Source organism: Hyperolius riggenbachi, chromosome 8, assembly GCF_040937935.1.
Source record: "Hyperolius riggenbachi isolate aHypRig1 chromosome 8, aHypRig1.pri, whole genome shotgun sequence".
In the NCBI taxonomy this organism is placed as follows: domain Eukaryota; kingdom Metazoa; phylum Chordata; class Amphibia; order Anura; family Hyperoliidae; genus Hyperolius; species Hyperolius riggenbachi.
Window position 1 is genome coordinate 299408635 of NC_090653.1, and position 16804 is coordinate 299425438.

Here is a 16804-nt window from a genome sequence, read left to right on the forward strand (position 1 = left end):
ATTCTCAGTATCTGCTCTTATTCTGTATGTATGGAGGCTGCACAGTATGACTTCTCTTGTCCTGTATGCCGGGTGTAATTCTCAGTATCTGCTCTTATTATGTATGTATGGATGCTGCACAGTATGGCTTCCTGTGTGTTGAGTAATTCTCAGTATCTATAGGGAGGATGCAGAGTAGCACTTCTCTTACTGGGCGGGACACATTCAGTCTGAGCAGCAGATCAGTGGTATGCTAGACGAGAGGACAGTTACCTTTCTCGATGCTGAGGGAGTCGATGGCTCTGTATCCAGCATTGGCGATGCCGTATTTGGCGCCGGCCGCCATGACGGCTCTGTAGACGGGAACGCAGGCGTCTCTGGGCATGTGCAGCTCCCAGCCCATCTCCCCCACAAACGACAGACGGATTGCTCGCACCTGGGAAGAGACAAGTGATATTAGGGCATTGCTACTGGCATCACATCTCCTGTCACAGTTTGTCTAATCCAGGAAGACATTTTTGAGCCTTTCAACAATATAAAAATATCAATAAGCGAATGGACATTGCTCACATTTTTGTTCTCCCTCCAGGATATTGAGAATTTTTGAAATATTAACCACTTAAAGTGAACCTAAACTGAGAGGAATATGTAGGTTTCCTTTAAGGCTACTTTCCCACCAGGACGTTGTGTTTTAGGGGACGTTATGGTTGCATAACGTGCACCTAACGCAAGGCCTGGTGCTCTCTGTTGTGGACGTCAGAGTGAGCCGCGTTGTGCAGCTCACTCTGGCGTCCGTGATGCCGTGATGCGTACTCTTGGACGCTTGCGGCATTACGTGGTCCCGCCGGCCAATCGCCGCACAGAGCGGCCGCTCCAGGAAGTAAACACTGCACGTCACTGAGTGCAGTGAATATTAATTAGCCATGTGCCTGGCCGCTCTCCCCTCCTCCCCAACATGACTGACTGAGCATGTGCAGACAGTCTAACGTGGCTTAAGCCGCTGTAACGCTATAGTATGCTGCACTTTCGGGAGAACGTGCAGCGTTACATGTAACGCAACGTGGGCTGTGTGAACAGCCCACTTGTGTTACATTGCTGTGCGTTGGGGGAGCGTTACAGGTTGCACTAACGTGCGCCTGTAACGTCCCTGTGTGTAAGCAGCCTTAGACAATACCAGTTCCTTGTCAGTCCTGGTGGTCTCTTTGGCTGCAGTAGTGGCTGAATCATACACCTGAAACAAGCATGCAGCTAATCCAGTCTGACTTCAGTCACCTGATCTACATGCTTGTCTAGGAGATGTGACTAAATGTATTAGACACACAGGATAAGCAGGAGAGTCAGGCAAATGGTATTATTTTAAAAGGAAAAATCCACATCCTTCTCAGTTTAGGTTCCCTTTAAAGTGAACCAGAGATGAAGCACCCTCGTGTATTTACCATATACATCAGTGGGGACATTAGAGAAAACACCTACCCTGCTCTCTGTTTCATCCTTCACTGCTCAGCTTGCTTGTTAACAGCCCTGATAAAATCCCCGACTGAGCATTCAGTCTGGCTTTGCTCAGGAATCATTATAGCTGAGTCTGTCTTCTCTGATGTCTTTTCATGCCCAAGCCTGCCCCCTTCTGGCTCTGCTTTGCGGTTCTGTATATTTGCAGCATCACAGAGAGCTGTGATGAGATGGGAGGAGCTGCTAATGTACCGGTATATTAAACATTTTGTTTTTTTTAATCTAGATTTGTTAGTCATAAGAGGTTATTAGAAATGGTGATTTCATTTTGCACACAGCCCAAATAATATGTTTTTCTGATGAAGTGGAGTGGAGCGTTTGGCAAGGGGTTAAAACAAATTTCTAAAATTCTTTAGGGTGTCTCAAAATTCCAACTTAGGCCCGGGACACCAAGGATCTGTGTCAGCAGCAAAATGATGCTTAGCAATGAACAAATGACATAAGACCACTTTTGAATTCAGCAACGACGGTCTACTGAACGGATTTCGAGCAGAAGCGTGAAGAGAAGGATCTAGATAGAGTTACCGCTCAATAACGGATCGCAAAAGCAGGGCACAGTAAAACGAATGGAAATGGCAGCGGCCATTTCCATTAGTGCGATCCGACTACATTGCGATTTTGGTGCGAGCGCAGTCATTGTCCTGCTGCGTTTTGTATGCGATTCAGCTCGACTATACTGACTTTAATAGCTCAATGGCAATCGCATTAATTGAAATTAGATTGAAACTCGATTGTTTCATAGTGGAAAAAAGCCCTAAGGGGCCTCTTCCACGGCCGAGTTTTGCGATCTGATTCCAATCGCTAACGGATGGCAAAACGCAGGTACAGTAAAACGAATGGAAGCGGCAGCGTCCATTTCCATTATTGTGTTGCAATTTTGGCCCGAGCACAATCGTCCTCCTGCCGCATTTTGCGACTGAGCTCTCTATACTGAGTGTAGTGGCTCAACTGCAATCACATTAGTGGACATTAGCTTGAAATGCGATCGCATTGTCGCACGATTGATTGCGTTTCATAGTGGAAAAGTGCCCCAACAGCGATTATCACCAGAACTGATCTGCCACGGTGGATCGGCCTACATGGATGATAATCGCTGTCTTACAGCCATTGGAAGGCTTTTAACAAGATCGGCGCACCCGGCGGTGGACTAGCGTGTGTACAAAGCATTAGAACATACATGACAAACTCCGGCCCATGGGGCCAAATCTGGCCCTCTATTTTGATTTCCAAAAAAAAGAGGACGATCACAACAGCATGTGGGCGTGGTCATGGGTGGGGCCAAATATACAAGATCTTAGCAGTGTGCGGTCCAACTTCTGCTGAGCATGGAGGGACATTTTTTTTTTTCCCCAGACCACATGGTGGTGGAGGGCCGGCGGCCGACCACAAAATGCAATCAGATTTGCAGAAGATTTCCTCACAAAATGCAATAAAATCACACAGGCAGGTGACAAATGACAATCATGGTGAGAACTCCAGAGAAGACTGTAAAAACCATGCTAGTTAAGGACAATGAGTTAGTATTCTGGCTGAACTGGATGGCTGTATGTCTTCTGTTCAACCTAAAACTGTAACTGCTGAGAAAAGACAAGTTAAACATGCTGTACTGAACGTTTTGCCATTCATTTGCCCATACTGAAAGCTGGATATCTCAGCTTAAATTAACCCCAAAGTGTTCAGTTAAATCACTAACAAAGGTGTTTGTGATGCAGTGCAGGAAAACAGGAGGCCAGTCTCTCACACAAGTCAGAAAGCAGCCCTCCTGGAGTCTAGGGATTGTCAAAAACTTCTCAACTTTTTTAACGCCTTATCCACACATGCAGTCATAACAATGGGGAGAGACCAGACAGATATTTGCCCAGGGACCCTCCAGGCAAGCTCTGCATCATTCTGTGTATATTTACAAGCTTGCCTGCCCTCTAATTGCACTTTTATCAGCTAGCCTAGTGTTTCACATTGCCTTACAACAACAAACCTGAATACACCAGACCTGCCCTAAATCACTGAATGAAAAGCTGCCTTGCCTGGGGGGGGGGGGGGGGGGGCGGCTCGGCTCACTGTGTTCAGCTCTCTTCACCCAGACGTTTCAAAAACCCGGGCGGAGGGCCAGGACAGGTCGTACACAGGGGCGTAGCAATAGGGGTTGCAGAGGTAGCGACCGCATCGGGGCCCTTGAGCCAGAGGGGCCCTGAAGGGCCCTCCAACTGCATTATTAGCTCTCTATTGGTCCTGTGCTCATAATAATCACTTCTATAGATACTTTGAATATTGGTAATCATTAACAAACTGTTCCCCATCCCCTTCTTGCACCTGTGACACTGTAGTTGCCATTGGTAGATTTTGGTGCGCCGTATCAATTGTCATATATAGAGTGCTTGGGGGGCCCCATGCAAAACTTGCATCGGGGCCCACAGCTCCTTAGCTACGCCACTGGTCGTAAAAAGTGGACCTGTCCCGGCAAAAGAGGATGCCTGGTCAGCCTAGGCCCTCTGAGCCATAAGATTTGGCCCTCGGGTGGTTTTCCCACTTTGCAATAACAATTGGCCCACTCTAGACCACCAGAGAAGCTATATAGGAGGTGAAGCCCTAGATCACCGGGGATATGGGGGAGGTAGGGGAAACCACTAAACACCAGGGAACTATAGGGGAAGGAGGGGGCCTCTAGACACCAGGGAACTGTATAGGGGAGGGAGGACCACTAGACACCAGGGAACTGTATAGGGGAGGGAGGGGGAATAGACACCAGGAAACTGTATGAGAGGGAGGGGCCACTAGACACCAGGGAACTGTATAGGGGAGGGAGGGGCCACTAGACACCAGGGAACTGTATAGGGGAGGGAGGACCACTAGACACCAGGGAACTGTATAGGGGAGGGAGGGGGAATAGACACCAGGAAACTGTATGAGAGGGAGGGGCCACTAGACACCAGGGAACTGTATAGGGGAGGGAGGGGCCACTAGACACCAGGGAACTGTATAGGGGAGGGAGGGGCCACTAGACACTAGGGAACTGTATAGGGGAGGAAGGGGCCACTAGACACTAGGGAACTGTATAGGGGAGGGAGGGGCCACTAGACACTAGGGAACTGTATAGGGGAGGGAGGGGCCACTAGACACCAGGGAACTGTATAGGGGTGGGACAAGGACCACTAGACACCAGGGAACTGTATAGGGGAGGGAGGACCACTAGACACCAGGGAACTGTATAGGGGAGGGAGGGGGAATAGACACCAGGAAACTGTATAGGAGAGGGAGGGGCCACTAGACACCAGGGAACTGTATAGGGGAGGGAGGGGCCACTAGACACCAGGGAACTGTATAGGGGAGGGAGGGGCCACTAGACACTAGGGAACTGTATAGGGGAGGAAGGGGCCACTAGACACTAGGGAACTGTATAGGGGAGGGAGGGGCCACTAGACACTAGGGAACTGTATAGGGGAGGGAGGGGCCACTAGACACCAGGGAACTGTATAGGGGAGGGAGGGGCCACTAGACACTAGGGAACTGTATAGGGGAGGGAGGACCACTAGACACCAGGGAACTGTATAGGGGAGGGAGGGGGGAATAGACACCAGGGAACTGTATAGGGGTGGGACAAGGACCACTAGACACCAGGGAACTGTATAGGGGAGGGAGGACCACTAGACACCAGGGAACTGTATAGGGGAGGGAGGGGGGAATAGACACCAGGAAACTGTATAGGGGAGGGAGGGGGCCTCTAGACACCAGGAAACTGTATAGGAGAGGGAGGGGCCACTAAACACCAGGGAACTATAGGGGAGGGAGGGGGCCTCTAGACACCAGGAAACTGTATAGGAGAGGGAGGGGCCACTAGACACCAGGGAACTGTATAGGGGAGGGAGGGGGGAATAGACACCAGGAAACTGTATAGGGGAGGGAGGGGCCACTAAACACCAGGGAACTATAGGGGAGGGAGGGGGCCTCTAGACACTAGGGAACTGTATAGGGGAGGGAGGGGCCACTAGACACAAGGGAACTGTATAGGGGAGGGAGGGGCCACTAGACACCAGGGAACTGTATAGGGGAGGGAGGGGCCACTAGACACCAGGGAACTGTATAGAGGAGGGAGGACCACTAGACACCAGGGAACTGTATAGGGGAGGGAGGGGGGAATAGACACCAGGGAACTGTATAGGGGTGGGACAAGGACCACTAGACACCAGGGAACTGTATAGGGGAGGGAGGACCACTAGACACCAGGGAACTGTATAGGGGAGGGAGGGGGCCTCTAGACACCAGGAAACTGTACAGGATCTTCTCAAAAAATTTGCATATTGTAATAAAGTTCATTATTTTCTGTAATGTACTGATAAACTTTAGACTTTCATATATTTTAGATTCATTACACACAACTGAAGTAGATCAAAGCCTTTTATTGTTATAATATTGATGATTTTGGCATACAGCTCATGAAAACCCAAAATTCCTATCTCAAAAAATTAGCATATCACGAAATGGTTCTCTAAACGAGCTATTAACCTAATCATCTGAATCAACTAATTAACTCTAGACACCTGCAAAAGATTCCTGAGGCTTTTAAAACTCACAGGCTGGTTCATTACTCAAAACCGCAATCATGGGTAAGACTGCCGACCTGACTGCTGTCCAGAAGGCCATCATTGACACCCTCAAGCAAGAGGGTAAGACACAGAAAGAAATTTCTGAACGAATAGGCTGTTCCCAGAGTGCTGTATCAAGGCACCTCAGTGGGAAGTCTGTGGGAAGGAAAAAATGTGGCAGAAAACGCTGCACAACGAGAAGAGGTGACCGGACCCTGAGGAAGATTGTGGAGAAGGACCGATTCCAGACCTTGGGGGACCTGCAGAAGCAGTGGACTGAGTCTGGAGTAGAAACATCCAGAGCCACCGTGTACAGGCGTGTGCAGGAAATGGGCTACAGGTGCCGTATTCCCCAGGTCAAGCCACTTTTGAACCAGAAACAGCGGCAGAAATGCCTGACCTGTACTTGACACTGGACTTCTGGCATTTTGGCATTTCCCTCTCCCCAGTCTTCCTCCAGACTGGCACCTTGATTTCCGAATGACGTGCAAATGTTGCTTTCTTCTGAAAAAAGTACTTTGGACCACTGAGCAACAGTCCAGTGCTGCATCTCTGTAGCCCAGGTCAGGCGCTTCTGCCGCTGTTTCTGGTTCAAAAGTGGCTTGACCTGGGGAATACGGCACCTGTAGCCCATTTCCTGTACATGCCTGTACACAGTGGCTCTGGATGTTTCTACTCCAGACTCAGTCCACTGCTTCCGCAGGTCTCCCAAGATCTGGAATCGGTCCTTCTCCCCAATCTTCCTCAGGGTCTGGTCACCTCTTCTCGTTGTGCAGCGTTTTCTGACATACTTTTTCCTTCCCACAGACTTCCCACTGAGGTGCCTTGATACAGCACTCTGGGAACAGCCTATTAGTTCAGAAATTTCTTTCTGTGTCTTACCCTCTTGCTTGAGGGTGTCAATGATGGCCTTCTGGACAGCAGTCAGGTAGGCAGTCTTACCCATGATTGCGGTTTTGAGTAATGAATCAGGCTGGGAGTTTTAAAAGCCTCAGGCATCTTTTGCAGGTGTTTAGAGTTAATTAGTTGATTCAGATGATCAGGTTAATAGCTCGTTTAGAGAACCTTTTCATGATATGCTAATTTTTTGAGATAGGAATTTTAGGTTTTCATGAGCTGTATGCTAAAATCATCAATATTAAAACAATAAAAGGCTTTGAACTACTTCAGTTGTGTGCAATGAATCTAAAATATATGAACGTCTAATGTTTATCAGTACATTACAGAAAATAATGAACTTTATCACAATATGCTAATTTTTTTAGAAGATCCTGTATGTCCCCAGTATATGTAGCCAGGGGGTATATGCGCCCAGGATATGTAGCCAGGGGGTATATGCGCCCAGGATATGTAGCCAGGGGGTATATGCGCCCAGGATATGTAGCCAGGGGGTATATGCGCCCAGGATATGTAGCCAGGGGGTATATGCGCCCAGGATATGTAGCCAGGGGGTATATGCGCCCAGGATATGTAGCCAGGGGGTATATGCGCCCAGGATATGTAGCCAGGGGGTATATGCGCCCAGGATATGTAGCCAGGGGGTATATGCGCCCAGGATATGTAGCCAGGGGGTATATGCGCCCAGGATATGTAGCCAGGGGGTATATGCGCCCAGGATATGTAGCCAGGGGGTATATGCGCCCAGGATATGTAGCCAGGGGGTATATGCGCCCAGGATAGGTAGCCAGGGGGTATATGCGCCCAGGATAGGTAGCCAGGGGGTATATGCGCCCAGGATAGGTAGCCAGGGGGTATATGCGCCCAGGATAGGTAGCCAGGGGGTATATGCGCCCAGGATAGGTAGCCAGGGGGTATCTGCGCCCAGGATAGGTAGCCAGGGGGTATCTGCGCCCAGGATAGGTAGCCAGGGGGTATCTGCGCCCAGGATAGGTAGCCAGGGGGTATCTGCGCCCAGGATAGGTAGCCAGGGGGTATCTGCGCCCAGGATAGGTAGCCAGGGGGTATCTGCGCCCAGGATAGGTAGCCAGGGGGTATATGCGCCCAGGATAGGTAGCCAGGGGGTATATGCGCCCAGGATATGTAGCCAGGGGGTATATGCGCCCAGGATATGTAGCCAGGGGGTATATGCGCCCAGGATATGTAGCCAGGGGGTATATGCGCCCAGGATATGTAGCCAGGGGGTATATGCGCCCAGGATATGTAGCCAGGGGGTATATGCGCCCAGGATATGTAGCCAGGGGGTATATGCGCCCAGGATATGTAGCCAGGGGGTATATGCGCCCAGGATATGTAGCCAGGGGGTATATGCGCCCAGGATATGTAGCCAGGGGGTATATGCGCCCAGGATATGTAGCCAGGGGGTATATGCGCCCAGTATATGTAGCCAGGGGGTATATGCGCCCAGTATATGTAGCCAGGGGGTATATGCGCCCAGTACATGTAGCCAGGGGGTATATGCGCCCTGTATATGTAGCCAGGGGGTATATGCGCCCTGTATATGTAGCCAGGGGGTATATGCGCCCTGTATATGTAGCCAGGGGGTATATGTGCCCAGTATATGTAGCCAGGGGGTATATGTCCCCAGTATATGTAGGCAGGGGTATATGTCCCCAGTATATGTAGGCAGGGGTATATGTCCCCAGTATATGTAGGCAGGGGGTATATGTAGGCAGGGGGTATATGTTCCCACTATATGTAGGCAGAGGGTATATGTCCCCAGTATATGTAGGCAGAGGGTATATGTCCCCAGTATATGTAGGCAGGGGTATATGTCCCCAGTATATGTAGTCAGGGGGTATATGTGCCCAGTATATGTAGTCAGGGGGTATATGTGCCCAGTATATGTAGGCAGGGGGTATATGTGCCCAGTATATGTAGGCAGGGGGTATATGTGCCCAGCATATGTAGCCAGGGGGTATATGTCCCCAGTATATGTAGGCAGGGGTATATGTCCCCAGTATATGTAGGCAGGGGTATATGTCCCCAGTATATGTAGGCAGGGGGTATATGTAGGCAGGGGGTATATGTTCCCACTATATGTAGGCAGAGGGTATATGTCCCCAGTATATGTAGGCAGAGGGTATATGTCCCCAGTATATGTAGGCAGGGGTATATGTCCCCAGTATATGTAGTCAGGGGGTATATGTGCCCAGTATATGTAGTCAGGGGGTATATGTGCCCAGTATATGTAGGCAGGGGGTATATGTGCCCAGTATATGTAGTCAGGGGGTATATGTCCCCAGAATATGTAGTCAGGTGTCCCCCAGCATGAGGGGAGCAGCGCAGTGGAGGGAAAGCTGTGAGCAGCGGTGGAGAAGGGGGGCCATCTCCCCCCTCCTCTCACCTTAGGTGCTCTCCCTGCCTCGCTGTCCCCTCCATAACTAATGTCCGTCCGGGTGGCTGGCAGCGGCGGGCGGGACTTACCTGCGTCTTGTCGCAGCGCCGGATGGATCTGCCGCTGCTCTGCTACTCTGGTCTAGTCCAGACCAGAGCAGCGGCTGCAGGACCCGAACTTCCGGTGCTCTCCCTCCCTCGCTGTCCCCTCCACAACTAATGTCCGGGTGGCTGGCAGCGGCGGGCGGGACTTACCTCCATCTCGCTCCAGCGCCGGAAGTTCGGGTCCTGCAGCCGCTGCTCTGGTCTGGACTAGACCAGAGTAGCGGCAGATCCATCCGGCGCTGCGACGAGACGCAGGTAACCCTGCAGCTCAGCTGGGCGCCCTCGGGGACTCGCGCCCCAGGGCACCTGTCCTACCCCGACCCCCCCCTAGCTCCGTGTCTGCATCATTGCATTGCTTACATCCTCCAATAGTTGTCAGAAACGTGCTGCAGTGCAGACATCTCCTATGCTACGCTTCCCTGGCACCAAACTGCATATTTAAAGGATACCCGAAGTGACATGTGACATGATGAGATAGACATGTGTATGTACAGTGCCTAGCACACTAATAACTAGGCTGTGTTGTTTTTTTCCTTTCTCTGCCTGAAAGAGTTAAATATCAAGTATGTAAGTGGCTGACTCAGTCCTGACTCAGACAGGAAGTGACTACAGTGTGACCCTCACTGATAAGAAATTCCAACTATAACACACTTTCCTAGCAGAAAATGGCTTCTGAGAGCAGGAAAGATAAAAAGGTTCATTAGTTCAGATTTTAGCTCTGGCATACTGCAATGGATGTGTCATTGAGCAAAAACAGTAAAACTGTTAAAATTTTAAAAGTAGATTTAAACATAAAATAAAACTGGAGTATCTTAAAAAGTCATTTTTAGGAAAAGGAAGATAGATACAATTGTTTATTTCATTCGTTTATTTTCGCCTCGGGTGTCCTTTAATAGGGATGATCACGGATATGCAAATTCTTCAAAGTTGATGCAAATTTATGCAAATGATTGCAGCATGAAAATGAACCAATCAATTTAAACCTGGATTGGTCCATTTTCAAGCTGCATGCATTTGCATAAAAATTTGCATAATTTCAGAAAAATTTGCATGTCTTTGATCATTACATTCCTTTAACAGTTGCTGGAGGAGCTGATAAGCCCCCTCCCCCTATGAACATGAAAAGAGGGAGGAGCTAGAACTAGCTGCACCTCTTTCTCCATGCCTAAAACTCCCAGAGAGGTGGGGTAAAAGAGGCGGGGTTCGGGCCATCAGAGACACACCCAGTGAGTTGCTACAACGGAGTGTTGTTGACAAACGGGTCACGTGGACAGTAGTTTAGAGTTTACATGAAGGTATTTATTTGACCACTATTTATTTTTGCCACTGTGAACTATGGAAGTTGTGCATAAACCTTGCGCTTGGCCCTGAGCGGTGTTTGCAGAGATATAATCCAGAAGACACAGAGATGAATTAAGATAAAATGGGGCCTTAGGCAAGGTAAGAGTTTTGGGGCACCTTGTGGTCCGTTTGGTAAGCTGGATTGGAGAGGGGTCATAGAAGGTGGTAGGTGGGCCTCTTGATGCCCACTGGGCCCCAAGCATCTGCCTGGGTTGCCTGGTGGATCATACTGCTCTGAGAAGACACTATGTGACCAAAAAGTAATAACGTTCTTTTCTTAAAGCGGAACTTCAGCCTAAACAAACATACTGTTATTAAGTTACATTAGTTATGTTAATTAGAATAGATAGGTAATATAATCTTTTACCCACCCTGTTTTAAAAGAACATGCAAAAGGTTTGTGATTCATGGGGGCTACCATCTTTGTCATGGGGGCAGCCATCTTTTTGGTTGAAAGGAGGTGACAAGGAGCAGGAGACACAGTTCCAACTGTCCTGTGTCCTGATCACCTCTTCCAGCTGCCCACTCTAGGCTTCAAATGTCAAATTCAAAATGTAAAAAAAAAAAAAAAAATTTGCACCAAAAGAGCAGAACGAGAACATCAGAAATCCCATCATGCTTTGCCCGGGCAGTTTTCTTCTGTGCAGCTAAAAATGAGGTTTGTGTAAGAGAAACAAAGTTCTGATGCTGTGAAACTGTTAAAGAAACACCAAACCTTTCCAGTGCTGCTGAGTCGATTTTTAGTCTGGAGGTTCAATTTAAGCAAACCAAAAGATCTATACAAATATATGTAGTCACAGTGCGTCATCTAAAAGTCCATGTGGATCAAGAAAGTACATCACACCATCCATGGTTCCACTAGGATTGCTTCCCCCACAGAGAGGACAACCATCTCATACATTCTGTCAAGCAGCATTCAGTAAGGATTCCCATCCAGCCAGGAACTCCAGGAGTGGTCCGTCCATGGTATGGGTGTCATGAAGGCCAGGGGCATCGCAACAGCCATAGCAGCTGCTATGGGGCCATTGAGCAGAGGGGGCCCATGTGGTTCTTGGTCCAGGTGGTACTTGTATTCAAGATTAACTTTCCTGACTTCCTCCACTCTCTGACCTTCATCTACATTGCACATAGTCCATGGGTACGGAGAGAGTGTAAATGTTTCAATAGGGTTGGTTGGGGCATATGGCATTGCCCACATCTGATGGCCCCATAAAAGTTTTGTTATGGGGCCCCATAATCTCTAGCTACGTCACTGATGAAAGCCTCGCTTGTTGGGAACAGAGCTTTTAGAAAAAAAAAATCGATGGATCTTTTAAGGAAAATGGTGTACGGCCTATTCAAACTAATGAGCTATATGACCTACAGAAAGACAAACATCTAGCTCTGTTGGCCATTTGGAGCGCATCCCTAAAGATAAACCAGTTGCAAAAACAGCCGTCTAAGCAGAAGGAAGGACACAACTAAGAAGATGGATTCAGGACCTAGGGAAGACCTGTTGGGGTGAAAATATGGAAGCCCGGGTTCGGGATGGTTGGCAAAGGTTGGTGGCATAGGGCAGGGCTGTGTGTGGGCCATAGTGCCATGGATAATAGTAAGCAGGTCTAGAAGCTCTCTAACATTTGGTCACCTGAGGTGAAAGCACTCTTGACTCACTAAAACTGAATCAAAAATTCCTAAATTTTAGAAGAACTAAAAATGTTTCACAGCATTTCACAGCTACCCCTCGATCCTGAAACCAGCAGGTGACATTCTATGGCCAATGGAAAAAGTAGCAGGGTGAGGACATATTTGTACAGCTGTGGAAGCTAAAACCCAGAGATCCCACCACCAGAGTCCCACGGAAACCATTCCATTCATTTCTCCAGCCTTCACCAAACACCAGGTGTACGAGTCTTGGATGGAGTGACCGGTTAACTGAATTAAGTAGTGGCAGCCAAGCATAAGAGAAGTGATTCCCCTATCCAGCCTCCACCTGTGATCTACAATCTCCAGGCATCATTATCTCAAAGACTACAGCGCCCTCTCTCGTCACGTTATGTGTAAGCACTCAAGAGATGGAGACACCTGGAAAAGGTAGATCACTGGTGGAGCCTGGAGAGGGTTTGTCACTAGCTCCACTAGCCGCTACTCGGCAATGAGAGGAAGGGGGCTACATCTGGCCACATATACTGGGGGGGGGACCCTCTGGCTCTACCTTTACTGGGGACCCTCTGGCTCTACCTATACTGGGGACCCTCTGGCTCTACCTATACTGGGGACCCTCTGGCTCTACCTATACTGGGGACCCTCTGGCTCTACCTATACTGGGGACCCTCTGGCTCTACCTATACTGGGGACCCTCTGGCTCTACCTATACTGGGGACCCTCTGGCTCTACCTATACTGGGGACCCTCTGGCTCTACCTATACTGGGGACCCTCTGGCTCTACCTATACTGGGGACCCTCTGGCTCTACCTATACTGGGGACCCTCTGGCTCTACCTATACTGGGGACCCTCTGGCTCTACCTATACTGGGGACCCTCTGGCTCTACCTATACTGGGGACCCTCTGGCTCTACCTATACTGGGGACCCTCTGGCTCTACCTATACTGGGGACCCTCTGGCTCTACCTATACTGGGGACCCTCTGGCTCTACCTATACTGGGGACCCTCTGGCTCTACCTATACTGGGGACCCTCTGGCTCTACCTATACTGGGGACCCTCTGGCTCTACCTATACTGGGGTGTAGTTATGCTTGGGCGGGGGGCTACCTGTGCCTATACAGAGGAGCAGCTACTTCGGGCTACTTATACTGTAGGTCATCTCTGCCAACCTATACTAGGGGCCGGCACTACTTCAGGCCTATACTGTGGGGGGGCTCTGGGTACTGTTACTGAGGGGCTCCTTATTAGGGACACATCTGGCTTCCTAAAATTGGTGTGCATGGGGGGGTAAGGGGTCCAAAGTTGCCTTATAATTTGTTTTGGGAGATACGACCCAACTAAAACTTTGCTATGGGGCCGTGTCCCTTACTACCAACCACGCCCACCTCTCCCTGGTGGATTGTGGGTATTCCATCGCCATGGCGTTCCATCGCCATGGCCTTCCATTGCAGACCCTAGAAGGGAAGGCAGAGAAGACTCCACCAGAGGGATACGAGAGATCAAGGGGGGGGGGGGGGGGGGGGGAGGGTGTTTCATCTCTCCTGCCTCCAACAAGCACCAAAAATAGGATGTAACCGAGAAGCCCCTTTAGAAGACTCCAGCAAGGTTCCCCATCACCTCCATGCGACGGATAAGAGCTGGGAGTTTGAGTTGCGCTCTGGGAAGGTGTTTCAGGCTGGCGGTTAAATTATCCTGGCTTATTGCAGTCAGGTGTCCTCGTCACGCAGCGGGAACGCGATGTGACAGCTCAGAAAGGAAGAGTCACCGCGGGGGGAAATAATGAGGCAATCAGCGTATGCGGAATCCGCCCGCCAGTCCTCTGCCTGCCTCAACATCCAGCAAACACTCCGGGTATCAGCTGTCTATCTGTCCCGGATCCGCCACTTAAAAGTCCGTCAGCGCCGCGCGGAACGCGCTCTCATTTTCCGCATTTCCTGCGCAGAAGCCCAGGGTTCCATCACAGAGCGGCCCGCAGACCGCGCAGCTGTCACGTCTCATTACCGCGATCCGTCTCCTCGCAGCCTGACAGGCGCTGCCACACAATGGAACCTATTGTGCTTCCAACGTTTATTTATAGACAGAGATGTGATCAGCGCTGCGAGAATAATCCGCAAGAAGGTGTCACATCGTTTCCTTAAATAATAATGAAAAAAAGTCCTGCTTGGCTTTAAAATTACACCCGTCACGGACCAAGGTAGGCGAAGTAAAGTACATGGCCAAAAAAAGACCCTCGATCAGGGGTCACGGAGCGCAAATTGCACGTCAAAGCGATCAGTACTTTCCACAGCAAAACTGTACCATGTCCTACTTAGATTGTAAGCTCACAAGGGCATGGCTCTATCACCCTTTTGTGTGTCTTGGAATGTTAGATTGTGAGCTCCTCTGAGGACAGTCAGTGACATGACTATGTACTCTGTACAGTGCTGCAGGAGATGTCAGTGCTATATAAATACATAATAATAATATGGTAAGACATTACACTATGGCTATGGTAGGATTAGATTGTGAGCTCCTCTGAAGACAGTCAGTGACATGACTATGTACTCTGTAATGTGCTGCAGCAGATGTCAGTGCTATATAAATACATAATAATAATATGGTAAGACATTACACTATGGCTATGGTAGGATTAGATTGTGAGCTCCTCTACAGAGTACATAGTCATGTCACTGACTGTCTTCAGAGGAGCTCACAATCTAATCCTACCATAGCCATAGTGTAATGTCTTACCATATTATTATTATGTATTTATATAGCACTGACATCTCCTGCAGCACTGTACAGAGTACATAGTCATGTCACTGACTGTCTTCAAAGTGTTGCAGAAGATGTCAGTGCTATATAAATACTTTAATAATCAGTTGTGTTAATAGTAGCGGATAACCCCAAGTGCTTATTTCTAGAGCAGCTGATTGGAGTATTAGGATAATTTCTGCAGTTTTGCACGGAGGCTAACGCTTGGTACTTCAGTGCGGTGACTGCTTATTACGTTCCGCTTCCGTTCTGAGACAGGACAGGTCACAATGCTATATATTACTGTAGCAATCTGGCCCCGATGCCTCTGGCCTCTCAGAGACGTAAGCGGACCTATTCTTGGAGTGTCTGTTGACAGCGCGGCCGTGTTCGATAAATAGTGCCGCAGCGGGGCGACTGGGACGTGATTAAGAGATTTGTTAAGTCTTTTCCCTTATTGATCCTTTTGTGGCTTTTGCTGGTCCGCTGATTAATGAAAAATAAGAGCGATTCCCGGCGGCCGCATGACACACCGATCGCTAACACGCCGCGCTCTAATCAGGGACGCTTACAGATAATAGATGGAAAGTCTGTCATCGTCCCCGAGGGAGATCGCTCATCCAGGAGGCCTCGCCAGCTGGGGAAACGGGACATTTTAAAGGCTGGATTCATCATATTTTGGGCCAATTAACCTCCCTCTGTGCGGAATATCAATAAAACCTGCACAGGCCTGAAATTGGATATAAAAAACGCAGGAGAGATATCCGGGAAATGAGACGAGAGGCATAAAAGATAATCGATGTTCTGGCGAAACGTCTTCATAAAGCTGGAGATAAGTGACTGGGGACCGGCGGGAGGAGGAGGCGGAGTCTTTCCCATACGCCGTCATGCCAGCCGCCTAATTATGGGATAATTTCTCTGTCGGCAGAATCCATAAATCTCAGCCCGGTAAATCTGACAGCTTTATAGCTGCAGACTGGCATGTAGCGCCTGCCGGAATCCGGGCGTACACTGTACAATACCAGCAATGCTTATATGGCCGTCCGTGTTCCAGCTTGTTGTGAGCGTATGTAATGAGGGCAGGGGGTTAAAGGGAACCTGTAGTGAGAGGGATATGGAGGCTACCATATTTATTTCCTTTTTTGCAATATTAGTTGCCTGGTTGTCCTGCTGATCCTGTGTTCAGGGTCTATGGCTAAACGTATTAGAGGCAAGCATGCAGATCAGGTGCTCTGACTGAAGTGTGACTGGATTAGCTGCATGCTTGTTTCAGGTGTGTGATTCAGACACTACTGCAGCCAGAGAGATCAGCAAGACAGCCAGGCAACTGGTATAGTTTAACAGGAAATAATTATGGCAGCCTCCATATCCCTCTCACTTTAAGTGTGCTTTAATGGTTGTTTGGGTGTAAACTGACTGCTCCCCTCAGCCGAAGCTCGGGTTCAAAATTAACAATGACCCCTCAGAGAGGAAGCCTCAGGATCCTATTGAGACTTTCCTCGGCGGTCTGCAGTGCCCCTGATGCTGAGCGCCGTACCCCCTCCTTGTACTGGCCGCGTCGCACCTCTTCCGCAATCATTGCCGCGCAATCCTGAAGCGTCTTTTTTTAGGTAAGTAT

General features: G+C 49.2%; 1 protein-coding gene across 1 annotated transcript in view; it reads right to left on the reverse strand.

Moving 5' to 3' along the window:
* The window catches only part of SARDH (sarcosine dehydrogenase), a 166016-nt gene that overhangs the window by 31068 nt on the left and 118144 nt on the right, over window positions 1-16804 (reverse strand). Inside the window, exon 18 of the mRNA XM_068249222.1 lies at window positions 253-415. Within this exon, the coding sequence (XP_068105323.1) occupies window positions 253-415 (163 nt within the window). The remainder of the gene's footprint in view (window positions 1-252; window positions 416-16804) is intronic.